The 19,979-nt window shown below is 40.2% G+C and overlaps 1 protein-coding gene across 7 annotated transcripts in view; it reads left to right on the forward strand.

Moving 5' to 3' along the window:
• Positions 1-19,979, forward strand: part of csnk1db (casein kinase 1, delta b) — a 61,420-nt gene that overhangs the window by 19,806 nt on the left and 21,635 nt on the right. For all 7 annotated transcript variants that reach the window (XM_068058155.1, XM_068058157.1, XM_068058156.1 and 4 more), the window contains exons 2-7: positions 1,687-1,797; positions 5,840-5,988; positions 7,220-7,448; positions 8,033-8,203; positions 12,188-12,336; positions 15,523-15,691. In XM_068058155.1, the coding sequence (XP_067914256.1) occupies positions 1,687-1,797; positions 5,840-5,988; positions 7,220-7,448; positions 8,033-8,203; positions 12,188-12,336; positions 15,523-15,691 (978 nt within the window). The remainder of the gene's footprint in view (positions 1-1,686; positions 1,798-5,839; positions 5,989-7,219; positions 7,449-8,032; positions 8,204-12,187; positions 12,337-15,522; positions 15,692-19,979) is intronic.

Here is a 19,979-nt window from a genome sequence, read left to right on the forward strand (position 1 = left end):
CAGTGCCTATCCAATTTCCTTTTGAAATCATTATTCTTCATCGCTTCCATCACCCTCATAGGCAGCAGGTTTGAGGTCATTGCTACTCACTGTGTAATAAAGTTCTTCCTCACATCTTCCCCTGCATCACTTGCCAAAAACCTTAAATCTGTTTCCTATTCCTTGTACTAATGGGAACAGCTTTTCTTTGTCCATCTTATCCAAACCTGTCATAATCTTGTACACCTCTATCAGACCTCCCCTCAGTCACCTTTGCTCCAAGGGGAACAACCTCAGCTTCTCTAACCTAACCTTGTAGCTAAAATCCCCATCCCTGGAACCATGGTGATAAATCTCTTCTGCACCCTCTCAAGGGCCCTCATATCCTTCCTAAAGTGTGGTGACCAGAACTGGATGCGATACTCTAGTTGTGGACTAACCAGAGTTTTATGAAGGTTCAGCATAACTTCCCTGCTTTTGTACTCTCAATACCTCTTGTTACGGACATGTGAGAGGTGATAGGGATGCCTCCCTCTTTTTCTCCCCCCCCCCCCCCCCCCCCCCCCCCACTTTTCAACCTCTCGACTGACCAAAGACAGTGTGTTTTATTTTTATTTTTTTTTAAATTGTTTTAATCTTTGAGTACTTTAATTGTCAAGAACAGAAAATTGACAGGTTTTCTCGTAAGTTTTAAAAGAAAGATAAATGTTTATTATTCAACACCCGAAATATATGCAGCTACACCCACTCTCTCACTCATACAGATACGTGCACTCAAGAAGAGATGGAGATTATAAAGTAACATGCCTTTAGGTCTTATGAATTTGTAAGAGTTCTCTGTTGTACTTGCTTTTCGTCAGGGTGAAGACTTGAAACAGTGCAGGCCTGTAATCTTTTCCTTGTTAACTGAAGAAAAAAACTTGGGAGGTTTGGGAGGACGGTGCACTGTTGCAAATTTCTCGTTGTATTCCAGTTAAAATTCCATGGTGCAGTCTACTTTCTCAGGTGGAGGTTTCAAGGCAAAGTCCAGTCTCTGCCTTAGGCAGTGCCCTTTCTCTTCATTGGCACACATGTTTCTCTTTCTCTGCCCAGAACATACCTTTATTAAAACTCCTTATCAGAAACCTAGTTTCAGTCATATGACGGAGTTCGGGTGTCACTCAATCGCACATCATCTTGATAAATTCCAGCTTTTTGCACCCAGCTGTCTGGCATTCAAGCATAGAGTCGAAAAGTCTGCCACAGTATTGTTAACCCAGTTGATTGGAGAGATTCAGCCATTACCATGGAAAAGACTGTTTGCACCTTAATGATTTCTCAAAGATATGCCCAGAAAGATTATTTGTATTTTAACAGCTTCGCCAAGACTTGTCCAGACATGAAAATTAGTTCAGGGTTCGTGCAGTTTCATGTATATTGGCAGGGTAAGTGTCCTTTTCAGGGTTATTTCATAAATTCATTTTATAGTTGGTATTGCGTGAGCATGACTCACTATTCATGAAGTCCAAGATCCCATATGCTTTGCTAATTACTCTCCCAATAAGCATTGCATTGGTTGCCTTGTTGTAGAATGCTGAAGATGTGCTTTTTTTCCAGTTTTGTGTAAAAGAAAATAGCGACCTTGACTTGCTAGGTGACGTGGTATCTTGTTCAAATGTATATAGTCTTTTCAGTGAAAGAAATAACCATTCACTTGTTTTTCTACAGGAACTGACATTGCTGCAGGAGAGGAGGTGGCTATTAAGCTGGAATGTGTGAAAACTAAACACCCCCAGCTGCACATTGAGAGCAAGATCTACAAGATGATGCAAGGAGGAGGTAAGGTTTTTCTTCGCCTTATTTGCCTGACTCACTTCATGCAGCTTTCTATATTTGGTGTCATGCAGTTGGATTAAACGTTACTTATTGGGTGCTTGAAATGGCAGAACTTCTAGATAGCTATAGTACCAAATCCTTGAAGGGAAACAAGTTCATGGTGAAATTGTTAGTTTTGTTGCATTTTCCTTACCTTAATCATGCATACAGTACTCATAGTTTCTTTTCATTCCCTTCCATCCATCCTACCCCATTCATTTAAATATCCAATTTGTTTTGGGGCAATGGATGTTACATGTCAGTGACATAAGATGTAAGACATAAGATCATAATGTTTTTTCAATTCAGTAATGTGAATCTGAATTTTATTTAGCAGAACATGTTACTCTGAAAGGCAAAATATCAGCAGGGAAAGTTAGTCAATTGTACCTACTATTGCAATGACTTTGAGATCAATATATGGAGGGTTTTACTTGATGCTGTCTGCACAGTGGCTATTTTGGAGCAAAGCATTATTGTCTTCATCCGCCAATGCAGAATAAGTGCCTTCTTGCATTAGTCCTGGCTATTCTGGACACTTAGCTCCTCTGGTCCTTAGCGCCAGATTCTAATGTGACTTTATGCTACTATATGTAATGGAATAAATGAGGAAGAATGTTAGCTACTGCAGATGTGGTCTCCCTTTTTCTGCGAGTACAGTAAAATGCCACATATAAAGCTTTCTCCCTTTCTGAACTAGTGGTGTTTGAAGTTTGCGCATGTGTTTTCTCATTCAATATTTGTGTCTCCACTGCTTCCATTGGTATGGAGGATGCAATATACAAGAAGCTTTATATGTGGGAAAGAGTGATACAGCTGCACTGTGCTACTGAACAATAATGACTCAGGTCCCAGGTTTGGCCCTAGTCTGCTGTTTGATGCCTCCCAAGATGGCAGGAGTAATGCTGCAAATGGGTTCTATGCCCCTAGACTAGGAAGGGGGAAATCTGTTATTTAAGGGCAGCGCAGTGGTTAGCACTGCAGCCTCACAGCTCCAGCAACCCGGGTTCAATTCTGGGTACTGCCTGTGTGGAGTTTGCAAGTTCTCCCTGTGTCTGCGTGGGTTTCTTCCGGGTGCTCCGGTTTCCTCCCACAAGCCAAAAGACTTGCAGGTTGGTAGGTAAATTTGCCATTATAAATTGCCCCTAGTATAGGTAGGTGGTAAGGAAATATAGGGACAGGTGGGGATGTGGTAGGAATATGGGATTAGTGTAGGATTAGTATAAATGGGTGGTTGATGGTCGGCACAGACTCGGTGGGCCGAAGGGCCTGTTTCAGTGCTGTATCTCTAAACGTAATCCACTCAAACTCAATATCCAGTGCATGTTGGATGAAGACAGGCTCAAGCTCAGCTACTGTCAACTAGCTGGCCAGTACTTAATGTCTGGATTTCTGAAGAGTGGACATTTGAATGAGGTCCCTGTGCCTGAGAAACTAGCTCATCAAAAGCCAATGTCTTGGAGAAGCAAACTGGCCACCTATATTTTTGGGTGAGTGGAACTGTTCAATGAACATTATCCTTGATGTTTCTCATTGACCACCTGGTTTGTTGTAGCTGCCACTTATTAAATAAGTGTGGAATCTAACTGCTTTCATTTCGCAGGAAGTGCATACCTATAATCGTTAATCTGGCTATTTTATAGAAGGATTTCATACCAAGTATTCTAACCAATTTCTCTCCTCTTCTCTTCTAAACATGACTTCTTGCTAGGATATCGTTTATTGGCAGCCAAGTGCCCTCTAGTACTTTGTTCAATGCCCATTATTGTGTGAGCTTGAATAGTAACTGCTGCCACCTGAACGGCGTGCTGAGCCTGATTCTTATCCAATAGCCCCACATGTGTTTTCAGCAGAATTTAATGCTGAGGATCAGGAAGAAATCCTGGTTAATGTTTTTTGTTCTTCCTTTTTTTCCAATTAAATATAATGGCCTTATAATCTGCAATGGTTCAAAAAGCAGTGCAACATTTCCATTGATGGTGGAAGTTTCATGTTTCCACTGTCACAATTTAGGCTGTGGATCGGTGCTGTAGAGGCCCCCACCCCAAATCAGTAAATACTTTCATCCTCTGCTTAAACAAGTTATGAATGTTTATTCTTTGGTACAATATGGGATTGATTTGAATTGTTATCCATTAGGTCATTGGCCAAATATAATGTAAATCAGTTTTTGTAGCCACAGCTTGGGTACCTTATCTTGTCTATCAGCTATTGTGGGGCACTTCTCTTCAAATAACATGCATGCTTGAAATCCACTAAAAAGAATCTATTGGAAGTGTCCACATGGGTTTGAATCTAATGAGTTCTGAGGTGTGACTTGAAAAAGTGGCTGATTTGTTGTAGCTTCCACTTATTAAATAAGTTATAAAATATTGTACATACACAAGTCACAGGAATTGTTAAAAAAAAAAGTAGTTATAGTTCATTTTGTACAGAGGGGTTCAGTAAAAGTTACATTAATGCATATGTCTTCCTGATTAAAATTTAAAGTTTTTCATATTTGCTTTCACAAAGCAGATTTCCACAATTTCTACTGGGTCCATTTACTTAATGACAAATTTGCATACAAGTTTCACCTGTTTTCCTGCGAATTGTTGAAACTACCCTTGTTTACAGTTGGCAGGATCACAAACTAGAAGGATCCTCCTTTTAAAAATCTGTGGTATTCTGATTGCTTCACTATGCCAAAGTTTTTAATTGTATTATTTTATCCAGTGAAGTTCAAGACGTTATAGAAAATTCAGCTTTCTTGCACAGATGCACTGCATGCATCAATGTGTTCATGCAAAATTGTTTTATGGCGGCATTTGTTCTTCAGTTTTCACCTTTTAACTTTTTCTGCAAGTGCATTTGCAATTGTCAACAAGAGCAGCCTAATGAAACACACTGGGGACAGATAAAGCTATGCATATGTTTGTATGCATATGCAATTTAAAAGTGGAGTCAACACCACCGATTTTCTTCAAGCATCCTGGCACTAATTTGAGTCTTGTGCAGAGGTTGGTTTTGAGGAGTTTAGATGTTGAATACTGGATCCCTATTAAACCACTACTTAATCTTGCTCCTAACTTTGTATGTATAACCCTAGAAATTAATAGTGTGCTGAGCAGAAGGCCAAGCAGATTCTTGATTTTGAGGATTTCTTTAGTCATACTTTAGCTGCGTTTCAGAATTAAACTAGCTGGAGTTTTCAAAACATTGAGTGTGGTTAACTGCTTCCCTGGGCTTTGTTTGAAGAAGCTTCAAACAAATGATAACTTGTTATGTGGAAAGAATGTTACAACATTATGCAAATTTCTGTTCTAGCTATTTCCTGCACCAAGTGGCCATTTCCCTTGCTGTTGCAGTATTTTTGTTGGGCAGAAGATGGCGCTGTAAGCCAACACCATACACAGTCCATTTTATTCCAGAAGACTTTGAAGGCCATTGGTTTGCATCACATCAATTTCGAAGTTGATGTGTGGACTGTTGGCTTGCATTATAGGGTGTAGTAATGAATTTAGTATTTAATTGCTGCAGAATGCCACTGGTTCTGCTTGGTATTGAGCCACTAAGCTTGTGATCACCAATTTGTCACAAACTGAGAAAGGGCTCCTTTGAACCTTGAGTTGGTTTCTTCCAACCAAACTTGGTTAATTTGGTTATCAGAGATCAAGTGACATAATATGGAATAAGAATGAGAGAATATACTTTGTACCATTTTAGATGTTGCGATAGAAGGCCACCTTAAAGACTTGTCAACTTTGAAGTATTACCAATATTTGGCTTTGGTGAAAAATGTTTAAGTCCAATGGCCATCAGACGCAAGTTGTGATCTATTGTTTGAAAATGGTCTCTTTTCTTTGAAGACCAGATGTATATGCTCACATACAACAGATAAAATGTAACCTTGGAATCCAGCCTTAAGACCTCTGGTCCTAAACCTCAAAGTTAGCAGAAATGCAAGTTCACAATTGTTTTTATGCTTCCTTTGTATCCACCTGCCTTAAGTCTGTTTCTTGTGTAGTTGGCATTCCCACCATCAAGTGGTGTGGTGCGGAGGGAGATTACAACGTGATGGTAATGGAGCTGCTTGGACCTAGTCTGGAGGATCTCTTTAACTTCTGTTCGCGTAAATTCAGCCTTAAGACAGTCCTCCTCCTTGCTGATCAGATGGTAGGAAATATTCTCGTGCATTGCTTTATTGTGTGTGTTTTATTTGTGGGATGACCAGCTAAAGGATGAAACTGATATTTTCTCTCCTTCCCAGTTTTCATCCACTAACAGTATCCTGACATAATTTGTACATTTCTTTCCAGCAACTGTTAATATATAATGATTTGAAGAGATTTGTGAAAAAAGGGAATGGAGCAATGTCGAGCTTTAGGGTTTCAAGTGGTAAAAGATGGGTTAGTAATCGCTGTTTCCCTCTGTGTTCCTGGTTCCAGTTGTTGAAAGGTGCTAAGTGAAAACTAGGTGCTTCTCGACCAGAGAAGGAGCAAGGATGGAAGGACCTCTCTCCATGAACCCCATCTGGCTTGCGATTGACCGCATAGGTGTAGTTATAGTACCACTTTTTGCTTCAATGCAAGTTATTTCGGGTACACGTTGATGCAAAAGTGCGAGTATATTGAGGGGATCCAATCCCAGACTAATTCCCACATACACTAATGGCATGCACTTGAGGTCAATCGCCATGTGAAAGCAGACAATTTCAATTATACTCTCCTAACTTCAAGAATTAACAATTCAGTGCCTCTGTAGCTGGCTTCAGTATGAAAGGCCACACTGTCAGCACTGATAACGCTGTGCCCTTTTAAATTTCACTCCACAGACATTGTCTGATACTGGTAGATTCAGCATTATTGACAAGTTAGCTTGATGCAGACCAGGGAAGTGCAAGGTGACTAAAGTGGTAAAAGTAGGGAAATTATCCTTTTAGAAAGAGACCAGGGTGGGATGGGGTAAGAATAGTAGAGGTTGATTAAATATAGTTTCCTAAAGGAATAGCTCTTGTTTCATCCAGTAGTTTTGGTTTAAAACAATTTCAGTGTAAGTAAATATAGGTCGGATTGTGAATTTTAACCTATTTTGTAATAGATAAATAGCTCATTTCATTAACTTCATGACTGGAGCTTTGACTCAAAACTAGAATCCAGAGTTAAATCTTGCTTTGTCCCCACGTTCCCTTTACAGGATTGGGTGTGGGTTTGTGAAACATACTTTATCATTCAAGATTTCTTCCTGGAAAGTCAAAGCAGGAGTGATGGAGTTTGAAAGGTGGGCTGCCTCATTCTCACAGGTTGGATGCAAGGGTTGATGGTTCAACTTTAAATATAAAAAAAAGGTAATCCAAATGGGCTTGCTGACTTTTCCCATATAAAAACTTCTTCCTTTTTATATTTAGATCAGCAGAATTGAGTACATTCATTCAAAGAATTTCATCCATCGTGATGTGAAACCTGACAACTTCCTAATGGGGTTAGGAAAGAAAGGCAACCTGGTCTATATTATTGATTTTGGGCTAGCGAAAAAGTACCGGGATGCACGAACACACCAACATATACCGTACCGAGAAAATAAGAACCTCACAGGAACAGCTCGATATGCTTCGATCAATACCCATTTGGGAATAGGTAGGCAGTTGCACTCTCCTTTAATTAGTTAGAAACTCTTGGTTTTATGGTAATTATTCTTTACATATCACAAGCATCATGTTCGATTGGTAAAAGGGCCTCTAATCCACGAGCATGTCATTTTTCTTCAGTCAACACAACCAGAACCAGATTGAATGATAACTCATCTCACTGCTGTTTGTGAGATTTTACTGTGAGTCTTTGATCCCACATCACTGTCACTACATTTCAGAGCAATTAATTATATGTGAAGTTTTATGAGATATCCGAGATATGATAAGGTACTGTAAATAAATACATGTGCGTCTGGAAAAAATGTATATTCATTCAGTGTTAGGATTAACTATGTTTTGGGAAGAAAATCTGTTATTCAAAGTGTGTACTGTAGTAAAGCTGTGTGGGTAATTCACATTTAATAGTTTGGTAGCTGGGAAGTTTTCATACGGTAATCTTTTACAATTTTATCCAAATTTGGAAACCGGATTTCATTGTGTAAATTTCCTGTGCTGAATTAAGAATTGGTATCTTCCAACCTGATTGTTGTGTTGTTGTGTCCCAAACTAGTGTGTATGTCTGTTTTCCAGAACAAAGCCGCCGTGATGATCTGGAATCCTTGGGCTATGTTCTGATGTACTTTAACTTGGGGTCATTGCCTTGGCAAGGTCTGAAGGCAGCAACGAAGAGGCAGAAGTATGAACGCATTAGTGAAAAGAAAATGTCAACACCCATTGAAGTGCTCTGCAAAGGTTACTCGTGTACGTATAAAAATTATGTACAACACAAGGTGTTAATTTATTGTCTTTCAGTACAGTATTATATTATGGAGGTGTACACTCTTTATCATTAGGGTCAAGTGGCCATCTGTCATGATGTATGGTTTTATAGTAATCTGTTTCTAACTTGTATTAAATTGTGTGAAATAAGCCTAAATTACTTCGTGATTATGACATACCAACTGGTAGGAGTAGTTGGTTCCCAAAATTTGATGGTTGTGAAAAAAGCCCTCGGGCTGCTTAGCACATGAAACTCAATTTTTCTTGGTGAGATGAATTTCTATTAGTACTCAGTTAGACTCCTGTGTAGAGTCCTACAAGGTGATCATCTCCAGATGATGTAAGTTTTGGAGAATAATCCTAGATTAGTGCTTTCTGATTCAATTAACTGGACTGTAACAGCAAAGTTATTTAGAGCTGAAGAGCAACAGGACAACTAAAGAAATAGTAGGGCCTATTAGGGACAACAGGGGTAACCTGTGTGTGGAGGCAGAGGACATTGGTATGGTTCTTAATGAATACTTTGCGTCTGTTTTCACAGACGACACAAACATTGCAATCAGGGATAAGTGTGGAATATTAAATGACATTTACATAGCGAGAGAGGAAGTATTAAGGGGTTTAACATCTTTGAAAGTGGATAAATCCCCAGGCCTGGATGAAATGTATCCTAGGATATTAAGACAGCTAATGTACCATTGTTTAAAAAGGAAGAAAGGAATAGACCGAGTAATTACAGGCCAGTCAGCCTAACCTTGGTGGGAAAATTACTGGAAATAATTCTGAGTAGATAAATCTTCATTTAGAAAGGCACAGCTTAATCAAAGACAGTCACCAACACTAGTTAGACCACAGCTGGAGTCCTTTGTGCAGTTCTGGTCACCACACTATAGGAAAGTTGCGATTACACTAGAGAGGGTACAGAGGAGATTTATGACTATGTTGCCTGGACTGGAGAATTTTCGTTATGAAGAAAGATTGGATATGCTCAGGTTGTTTTCTTTGGAACAGAGGAGGCTGAGGGGAGACCTAATTGAGGTGTATAAAATTACGAGGGGTCTAGATAGAGTGGATAGGAAGGCCCTATTCCCCTTGGTTGAGGGGTTCATTAGGGTAAGAAGTATATAGGGGATGCAAAGAGAATTTTTTTTCGCCTGGAGGGTGGTGCGGATCCAGAACTTACAGGTAGTGAATTCTAGAAACAGAAACCCTCATTAAAAATTACCTGGATGTACACTTAAGTGTCATAACAAAAGCAATGTAATAATTGTGGGGGGCTTTAATCATCATATAGACTGGGACAATGAAATTGGCAGGAGTGGTCTAGAAGTTGAATTTGTAGAATGTTTTCGCGACAGTTTCTTGGAGCAATATGTTGTGCAACCAACTAGGGATAAAGCTATCTTAGATTGAGTATTGTGTAATGAAGCAGGGTTAATTAGCAATGTCATAGTAAAAGATCCACTGGGCAACAGTGATCATAATACCATTGAATTCCATGTTAAGTTTGAAAGTGACATGCACCAATCACAAACAGTAATCTTAAACTTAAAGCCAATTACGTTGGCATGAGAGGAGAATGGCTACAGTTAATTGGTAAATAGACTTAAAGGTATGGAGGTAAATGAACAGTGGGAAATATTTAAAGAAACAATTCAAAGGGTTCAACAAAAGTACATTCTGTTCAAAAACAAAAGCTTGTCGAGAAAGACCCATCCGTGGCTCACTCAGGAAGTCAGGATTGGATTAAAGGAAAAGGCTTACAATGTTGCAAAAAAAAGTAGCAAGTCTGAGGATTGGGAGTGCAGCAAAGGGCCACCAAAAAGTTGATTTTAAAGGAAAAAATAGAATGAGAGTAAATTAGCCAGTAATATAAAAACAGATTGTAAGAGCTTTTATAGGTATATCAAAAGGAAGAGAATGGCTAAAGTTAGAGCAGCGACAGGAGAAATTATCTTGGGGAAATGAGAAAATGGCAGAGGCATTGAACAAATATTTTGTGAATGTCTTCAGACTAGAAGGCACAAGTTCTATACCAGAAAAAGACAGTAACCTAGGGGCTAAAAGGAGTGAGAAAACTAAAGAAATTTATATCAGCAGATAAAAGGTATTGGAGAAACGTAAGGGACTAAAATCTGACATCTCCAGGACCTGACAGCCTACACTCTAGGGTTTTAAAAGAGATAGCTGCAGAGATAGTGGATGCGCTGGCTGTGATTTTCCAAAATTCTTTAGATTCAGGAACAGTCCATCAGATTGGAAGTTGGCAAATGTTGCACCGCTTTTCAAGAAAGGAGGGAGAGAGAAAATGGGGAACTACTGGCCAGTTAGCCTAATGTCAGTCGTTGGGGAAATGCTGGAATCTGTTATTAAGGAAGTCTTAACAGTGCACTTAGAAAAGCACAGTATGATTAGAACAAGTCAACATGGTTTTACGAAAAGGAAATCCTGTTTGACAAATTTATTAGAGCTTTTTGAGCATGTAACTAGCAGGGTAGATAAAGGGGAACCAGTAGATGTAGTTTACTTGGATTTCGAAAAGACATTTGATCAGGTGAAACTTGTAAGTGTCGATTGTTCAAAGATATTTGGGTGTGCTTGTGCAAGGAACACAGAAAGTTTACATGCAGGTACAACAAGCAATTAGGAAGGCAATTGGCATTTTGGCCTTTATTTCAAGGGGATTGGAGTACAGGAATAAGGAAGTATTGCTACACTTGTACAGGGTTTTGGTGAGACCACCTCTGGAGTACTGTGTGCAGTTTTGGTTTCCATGTTGAAGAAAGGATATACTTGTATTGGAGGCGGTACACCGAAGGTCCCTGGGATGAGGGGGTTGTCTAACAATGAGAGGCTGAGTAAATTGGGCCCGTATTCTCTGGAGTTTAGAAGAATGAGAGGTGATCTCATTGAAGCGCATAAAATTCTAAAGGGGCTGGATAGGGTAGACACAGATTATTATTGCTGGTTGGGGAATCTAAAACACGGGGGCACAGTCTCAGGATAAAGGGCTGATCATTTAGGACTGAGATAAGAAATTACTTCACTCAAAGGTTTGTGAATCTTTGGAATTCTCTACCCCAGAGGGTTGTGGATGTGCTATTAAATACATTTAAGGCTGGGATAGTCAGATTTTTGGTCTCGTAATCAAGGAGTTTGGTGAGCATGCGGGAAAGTGGAGTTGAATCCTCAGATCAGCCATGATCGTTTTGAATGGCGGAGCAGGCTCGATGGGCCATCTGGTCTATTCCTGTTCTTATTTCTTGTGTTCTTGTGTAACCTACAAGACTGTGGACCAAGACCTGGAAAGTAGGATTAGGCTGGATGGCTCTTTGTCAGCCAGCACAAACATGTTGGACCAAATGGCCTCCTTCCATGCTGTAAGTTTCTATGATTTAAGATAAATCTGCAGTTTACAGATTTGTGGTTCTGACCCCCACATCCCCCAGCAACTCTAACTGTTGGAGGCAACGGGGAGGGAGGAGCATGTGAGGCCATTCAAACATTTATTTATATTTTAAAGAAAAATGGTGCAACTATTCCTAAATGCTCATCCTAATATTTTTGTCTCTCTTTAAACACCTTCCAGTTAGTTCCCACATTATGGTGCACCCCACATTTTCTCTTTTGGGATGTGGGGCTTTCATGAACCCTGAAGACCTTATAAATCGGCAAAATTAAACAGAATTAGAGAAAAATCTTTGCCTGAGATTTTCATTAAGATTAATAAAGCATGAAGTATTACGGGAGGTAAAGAACTACGTGTTTCAACTAGATTTGACCTGTTTTGTCTCGATTTGAAAGTAAGCACTTAATAGAAGTGCTTATTTGATTATCTTGAGCTTTTCAAACCGCATCTACAATGAAAGTTAATTCTCAAATCTTTCTGTAAATAAAGTGATAGCCTGAAGCGCAACCAAGTTTGAAAATACAAGTAATTTACTGTCCTTTTTCTTGTTCCTGTAGCTGAGTTTGCCACATACTTGAACTTCTGCCGTTCTCTGCGTTTTGATGACAAACCAGACTACTCCTATTTGAGGCAATTATTTCGTAACCTCTTCCACCGCCAAGGCTTCTCCTATGACTATGTCTTTGACTGGAACATGCTCAAATTTGTACGTTCATTTTGTGCTTAATGCTTATATGGGAGCAGAGTGTTCTGTACATATATCATAAATTTAAAGTTCTGATGACAAAATAAAACAGAAGTGTACGTGTTAGCAACCTGTTTACCAAAAATTTTAATCCCTATCAGGATTGATTCTTCAAATAATTTAGAATTGTTTAAGATTGTTCATGTTGGGCTTGGTTCATTGGTAGCACTCTGAGCTCTGGGTCAAGCAGGTTGAGAGTTGAGCCTCTGTCCAGAATGCCAACATATAAACTCCAGTGAAGTCCTAAGGGAGTACTACCTTGCAAGTTCTACCTTATCAGAGGTAATGTTCACCTGAGCCACCAGAATAAAGAGCCTTGTCCTTTTCTGATGGTGCAGATGAATTTTAAAGTTCCCTTGACATCACTGAATGAAGAGCAGAGTGTTCTGGTATAAAAACAGAAAGTGCTGGAAATACTCAGGTCAGGCAACATCTGTGGAGAGAGAAGCAGAGTTAACTTTTCAGGTCTGTGACCTTTCATTAGAATGTTCTGGTATTCTGATCATTATTGTGAGTGTGCTGGCTCTGCAGTGAGTAAATGTAATTTGGCCTATGTAAGTCATAGAATTATAGGCATCAGAGCACAGAAGAAGGCTATTCAGCCACTCATGCTGCTGCTAGCTCCTTAACTGAGCTCTCTGCTCTTAATCCCCCTTTCCTAATCCTTGTATGTTCTTTCTCAATTACCTAATTCTCTTAAATTATCCTAGTGTGTGTTGGCAATAATTTGTGGTAAAGAATTCCATGCAGTAATAACCCTCTGTGGGAAAAAGTTTTGAACATCCCCTTTCATTCTCTCCTTCATAATCCTGAGTTTATGTCCCCGTTGTTACATATTGAACATCAGTGGAAACCATATTTCATTATTTACCCTCTCAAAACCTTTCATTATTATGGAGATCTTCACTGAATCTCTGCTTAACCTTTTCTGATCCAGTGAAAAATGTGAAATTCAAAAGTGTTCAATTTCACATGTCCTGAATACAGTTTGGACTGCCAGCAGTTCATCTAGAAGCATTCAGAAAAACAGAGCACAAGATTTCAGCAAAACAATGCTTACAGGTCATGGAACTGTTAGCACCTGCAAGTTGTTCAAGAAACTAGATTTTTACAAGGTCCTTCACATTATAGTTGAGCTTTTATATCATTATGTCCCCAAAATCAGACTGTTTTTCAGATAGTTTTGGCAACTTCCTTGATCAGGTGGTTCCAGAAAGCAAATTTTATCCATATTTACTTTGTCAACAACTATTTATGTGTTCTCACTTGATCGGATGTATGCCCTTTTCCAACACTATTCAGATTCAGCCATGATTTTTTATTCGTTCATGGGATGTGGGTGTTGCTGGCTAGGCCAGCATTTATTACCCATCCCTAATTGCCCTTGAGAAAGTGGTGGTGAGTTGCCTTCTTGAATCGCTGCAGTCCATGTGGGGTAGGTGCACCAACAGTGCTGTTAGGATGGGAGTTCCAGGCTTTTGACCCAGCGACTGTGAAGGAACAGCGATATAGTTCCAAGTCTAGATAGTGTGTGACTTGGGGAACTTGCAGGTGGTGATGTTCCCGTGCATCTGCTTTTCCTTCTAGGTGGTAGAGGCCTTGGGTTTGGTAGGTACTGTCTAAGGAGCCTTGGTGCATTGCTGCAGTGCATCTTGTAGATGGTGCACACTGCTGCCACTGTGCATTGGTGGTGGAGGGAGTGCATATTTGTGGATGGGTTGCCAATCAAGCAGTCTGCTTTGTCCTGGATTGTGTCGAGCTTCTTGAGCGTTGTTGGAGCTGCACTCATCCAGGCAAGTGGAGAGCCTTCCATCATACTCCTGACTTGCGCCTTGTAGATGGTGGACAGGCTTTGGGGAGTCAGGAGGTGAGTTACTCGCCGCAGGATTCCTAGCCTCTGACCTGCTGTTGTAGCCACGGTATTTTTATGGATACTCCAGTTCAATTTCTGGTCAGTTGTAACCCCCTAGGCTGTTGATAGTGAGGGATTCAGCAATCAATGCCATTGCATGTCAAGGGGAGATGGTTAGATTCTCTCTTGTTTGAGATGGTCATTGCCTAGCACTTGTTTGACATGAATGTTATCAGCCCAAGCCTGGCTGTTGTCCAGGTCTTTATTTCTACATGGACTGCTTCGGTATCTGAGGAGTCGCGAATGGTGCTGAACATTGTGCAATTATCAGCGAACATCCCCACTTCTGACCTTATGATTGAAGGAAGGTCATTGATGAAGCAGCTGAAGATGGTTGGGCCTAGGACACTACCCTGGGGAACTCCTGCAGTGATGTCCTGGAGCTCAGATGATTGACCTCCAACAACCATAGCCATCTTCCTTTGTGCTAGGTAGGACTCCAACCAGTGATGAGTTTTCCCCGATTCCCATTGACTTCAGTTTTGCCAGGGCTCCTTGATGCCATATTCGGTCAAATGCTGCCTTGATGTCAAGGGCAGTCACTCTCACCTCAGCTCTTTTGTCCATGTTTGAACCAAGGCTATAATGAGTTCAGGAGCTGAGTGGCCCTGGCGGAATCCAAACTGAATGTCACTGAGGTTAATGCTAAGCGAGTGATGCTTAATAGCACCGTCGACAACACCTTCCATCACTTTACTGTTAATTGAGTGTAGACTGATGGGGCGGTAATTTCGGGGTTGGACTTGTCCTGCCTTTTGTGTACAGGACATACCTGGGCAGTTTTCCACATTGCGGCTATACGTAGAATGGAACGGTTTGACTGTCAGCTGTGGCATTTTTTTTTACTGAATTCGTGTCTAAAACCTGAAAATTTTTAACAGATATACCAGTGAATGGTATCACTGAATGTCCCCTGACTGTTTATAAGGGAGACTGAAAAATCAACCCCATCATACATCTTTGTACGTCCTCAGTATCTTGTTCAGTAACAGAGATAATGCTGCACAAGTCATTTCTCAGAATATTTAATATAAAAGCAGAAAATGCTGGAAATACTTAGGTCCGTCAGCATCTGTGGAGAAACAGTGTTAACGTTTCAGGTTCTTCAGATTTCCAGCATCTGCAGTATTTTGCTTTTGTGTTCCTCAGAATATTTACTGGCTTACAGCTGATTTCAGTTAACAAAAATGATTGATGTGCCTCAATTAAGGATTTTCCCCCTCGAATCGTTTCAGGGGGCCAGCAGAGCTGCAGATGATGATCGTGAACGGAGAGAACGGGAGGAACGAATGAGGCATGGTCGCAATCCAGCAGCACGGGGATTGCCCTCAACTGCATCTGGAAGGCTCAGAGGAAATCAAGAAGTGGTACCACAGACACCTCTCACACCCACGTCCCACACTGGTAAGATACAGCAGTTAACTGAATTTACTTAACAGGTGTCAGAATGTCTGTTTGAATCATAATCTATATGACATGGCAGGATGTGGGCCTAAATTTTTGTTCAGTTAAATTTTTATTTACTATATTTTAAGAAAATAAACTAAAGCTTGTGGTAGCATTGCATGCTGCTTTCAGTGCATATATCATTCCAACTTGAGATTCCGTCATTGAAATTAAAACATGTGAGTTCGAAGTACAACTTCAGCACAAAGGGTATTAAGAAACAGCAAAGGATAAAAGACTGGCAAAAATTGTCTTGAAACCTCGTACTGAGGGGATGTGCAAATACTGAAATCGGGAAGCGTTCAGCAGAAGCAAAAGTACTTCATTGGCCATAAAGCACTTTGGGACATCCTTGTAATAGGTGCTAAATTAATTTGTTCTTTATTTTCAAGCAGCCTCTATCTCACCTAACTATCTCCTATGTTTTACTAGTTAGAATAGTCCAACGCCATTCGCCACAAGCATTCGCCAGAGCTGGCGGGCAGCCATAAAGACAGGGCTAAATTGTGGCGAGTCGAAGAGACTTAGTAGTTGGCAGGAAAAAAGACAGAGGCGCAAGGGGAGAGCCAACTGTGCAACAGCCCCAACAAACAAATTTCTCTGCAGCACCTGTGGAAGAGCCTGTCACTCCAGAATTGGCCTTTATAGCGACTCCAGGCGCTGCTTCACAAACCACTGACCACCTCCAGGCGCGTATCCATTGTCTCTCGAGATAAGGAGGCCCAAAAGAAAAAAAAAGAAATTTATGTTTACAGTTAAAATGTTTACACATTCTAATTGCTAATATGCATAGTTTCTATTTTGAAAGCTGGAATAACCGCCTGTATTTTGTGGATCGTAATTAAAGTTGTAACATTTTCCCATAAGCATGAGAAGGAGAGAGATGCATATTCAGGAATCAATCGTAAAAGAACAAAGTTTATGTGCTAATGGAGATTCCTTAGAAAGTTGCAAACCAATCTTGCCACTTGTGAATCCTCCCTCCTCAACTAGTCCTGTCCTGTCTCCCCTTTCATTGCTGACAGACACCTGTAATCCACCAATGAACCACACTTCAGATTGAATGAACCTCCAATGCTTTCCATAGTCCTATCAAATCCTAGGCTTCACCTTCATGGTAATGCCAGATGAAAGGAAATTAATGCTGTGAACCTTCAGTAACACAACCGTAGCTGTCAACTTCCAGAACCCCATTGTAGTTGTTAAACCCCCAGGACCGTCCTCCAGTGCTGCCAAAGAACAGGACTTCATCCAAATGCAACTGAACGCAATTCCTGACCCACCCAGTACTAGTAAATGCCAGATCTTTACCTCCAAATGGTGCAGCTTGCCTATATCATGTGCCACCATTGGCAGGAAAATGTAATTACAAGTTTACAGAGGAAGTTTGTGCCCTAAATGTGAATACAGGATTTATAATGGAAAAAGTTGAAGAATTGTGTGCAATGTTAAAAATGTTAATGCACACTAAACTTACTGCTAGATTTTAGAAATAAATGGTGCATTTCCATGCCGGGTCTACGATGGTTCAAATACTTTCGATCAGCTGGCCTGGCTGTCCACAACCAGATCTGATTCTTACCACAAAGCTTAAGGGAAAAGTTACAATATCACCAAACAAATTAACTTATTTCAAAAAGTCATGCAATTTTTAAAATGTTCTGAGTAAATAAGATTCTGTGCTTGTAAAATTTGTTTTACAGGGCCAGAGAGATTGTTCAGAAGTAATTATGACTTTATTCAGCATTAAAATCTCAGTTACTCTTGACTGAACAAGGCTTAACATTTTCATTGGTTTTTTACAGTGGGAATAGTGTCAAAAGTTCAAGTGTATACTAAATCACTGATTCTGAACTGATTGCATCTGTGAAGACTGCAACAGCGCACCCTGTGGAGGAGCAGGGTATTACTGGCAGCAGCTTCTGGATTTCTGCATTTAGCCGCACATGTGCGGACTCTAGAAGTTGCTGTCAGTTTTGCACAGTAATGGCTGCGAGCACTGACAGTTTTGCCATCATTACAACCACACGTTCTGGGCCTGATGCCTTTCTGCCATCTCGCCTCTCCCACCACTCCTCATAGATTTGGCTTCTACCTTGCTCATCACACTGAAATCCGATTAGCATAGGTCGTAGGTGAACTCTTGTGTGACTTGAAATGGTGACTCCTTATCCTCTTAAATCTTCTGGAACTTTTGACAGCATTGACTAATCCATGCTCCTCTAACATCTCCTTTGAATTCTGCAGACATGACTGTGTTCTTGCCTGGTTCCTTTCAGATCTGTCACAGTACTTGCTTCATTGTCTCCAATGACTTTTCCTCCTGGCTAGTTCCTTCGACCTTGCCACACCCCTCCTTGCTTTTAAAACCCTTCACACTTTGTTTCCCTCCCCTCCTGGCTAGCAGACTCTATTCTCGTAATCACTATTCACTGTTCTGTCATCCTAATGTTAAGCATTTTAAGATGTCTTCCTGTAAGTGAAGAGGCATCTTGGAGTGCTAGCTAACACTGATGACTTCAGGTATACATTTCTGCTTCATAACCCTTGCTTCGATCCTAAGGATATAATGGAATCTGCATTCTTTGATTGTGATGCTCTTCAAGACAGTTCTTTATGCATTTACTGAGACTTGGAAGAAAAGTTTTATGTAATTTACAATTTAAAGCATTGCTTACCATAATGAAGGGATAAGCTAAAACATGGAGCAGTTGAGGTGAACAGCACAGATGCATTTCAGGGGAAACTAGATAAGTACATGAAGGAGAAATGAATAAAAGGCTTTGCTAATGGGTCTAGATGAAGTAAGGTGGGAGGAGGCTTATGTGGAACATAAGCAACAACATAAACCGGTTGGGCCAAATGGCCTGTTTCTGTGTTGTAGAATTCTGTGTAAAAACTACCAGTTACATTAAATGTCTGAAATATAAGTTGTAGACTTGTCGTTTGTCAGTGAAGTGATAAAAGACACCAGCTTTAAAAAGTTGAGCAATGAAGTGTTTTGCTCTTCAGCAAAGGATTTATGTCTTACGCTGTGAAGCTTGGTATGCTTTGGGATGCAGTCTTGATCTGCTTACTGGGTTCAGTGAGATGGGGACAACTCATTTAAGGGAGAGGGCTAATTCCAGATTTTACTAGCTTCATGCCTAATAAAGTCATTATAGCCTTGATGATGATGTCAGTGCAGACTGAATTACAAGTTTACCCAAATTGGGTGATGTAGAAAGTACTTAGTGGTGCAGAACATGAGTGCAGACTGGTGATTAGGTTCCAAGTGATAAAGTATTCAATATAGTTCAGAGTTGTGGAGCTTGTTAAATAATTTGTTGGAGTAGAGTGTTTAGGCTTTACCAACACTCTGAAAGCTCCTGTTGGAAAAGTGGATATTGCGTGAGAACAGGATCAGACTTCACTATAACACCTGTGATTAAACAGCCCATCAATATTTATAGTCAAAGTTCCCACTTGAATAATGACGACCACCTGAATGAAGTTCCAGAGAGAGTCTCTGGAGCCATATGAGTTGACCATTTTAGAAGAGGGGAAAATTGCCTGAGAAGCATATTCAAAAAATCCTGTTTTTCTCCTTGGTTTCAATAGCATGAGAAAGTAATCTGTTCTTGGGCCTATCTTTGTGCTGTCCAAGTAGCCTCTAGTAACAGATGTTTACGGTTCTACCATAAAGCAGCTAGTCACTCAACTCTGACTGAAAACGAGAACTGCTGTTGATGGAATTAATTAATTGCCCTACCATGGGGGCTTGTTATAGTGGGCACTGTTAAGAAATTGTAACATTCGGCGCAATTTTTAAAATTATACGCTCAGAATAAATTGTAGAGAGGTTTTACATTTTTCATTGTTCAGTTGTGGATTAAACCACACACGTAGTCATTTTGAAAACTTCCCCCTTTTCAAAATGCTGCACCAATGCACCCATGTTTTCTCAAGAAGCAATGTTAAACTTATGGTGGATGATTAGGGCCATGGTTCAATAAGTTCATAAAGCAAATGATAGTATGTTATTGATATGGGTTTAGTTTGATAAACCAGTTTAAATCCAATTCTGGTTTACAAAAAAAAGTAATTGCATTATGATGTATAGTTACCATTGCATTCTTGAATGTTACCAGTAAAAATTTGGTTGTGCTGTATGTTAGAGGTTACAAAAAAATGTTATCTGTTGCCTGGATGGTGCAGTTTAAACAGCAGAGGTTTGCTTTTGTTCACTATTTGCAACCTAGGGTCA

The sequence above is a fragment of the Heterodontus francisci genome, chromosome 26 (assembly GCF_036365525.1).
Source record: "Heterodontus francisci isolate sHetFra1 chromosome 26, sHetFra1.hap1, whole genome shotgun sequence".
Taxonomy (NCBI): domain Eukaryota; kingdom Metazoa; phylum Chordata; class Chondrichthyes; order Heterodontiformes; family Heterodontidae; genus Heterodontus; species Heterodontus francisci.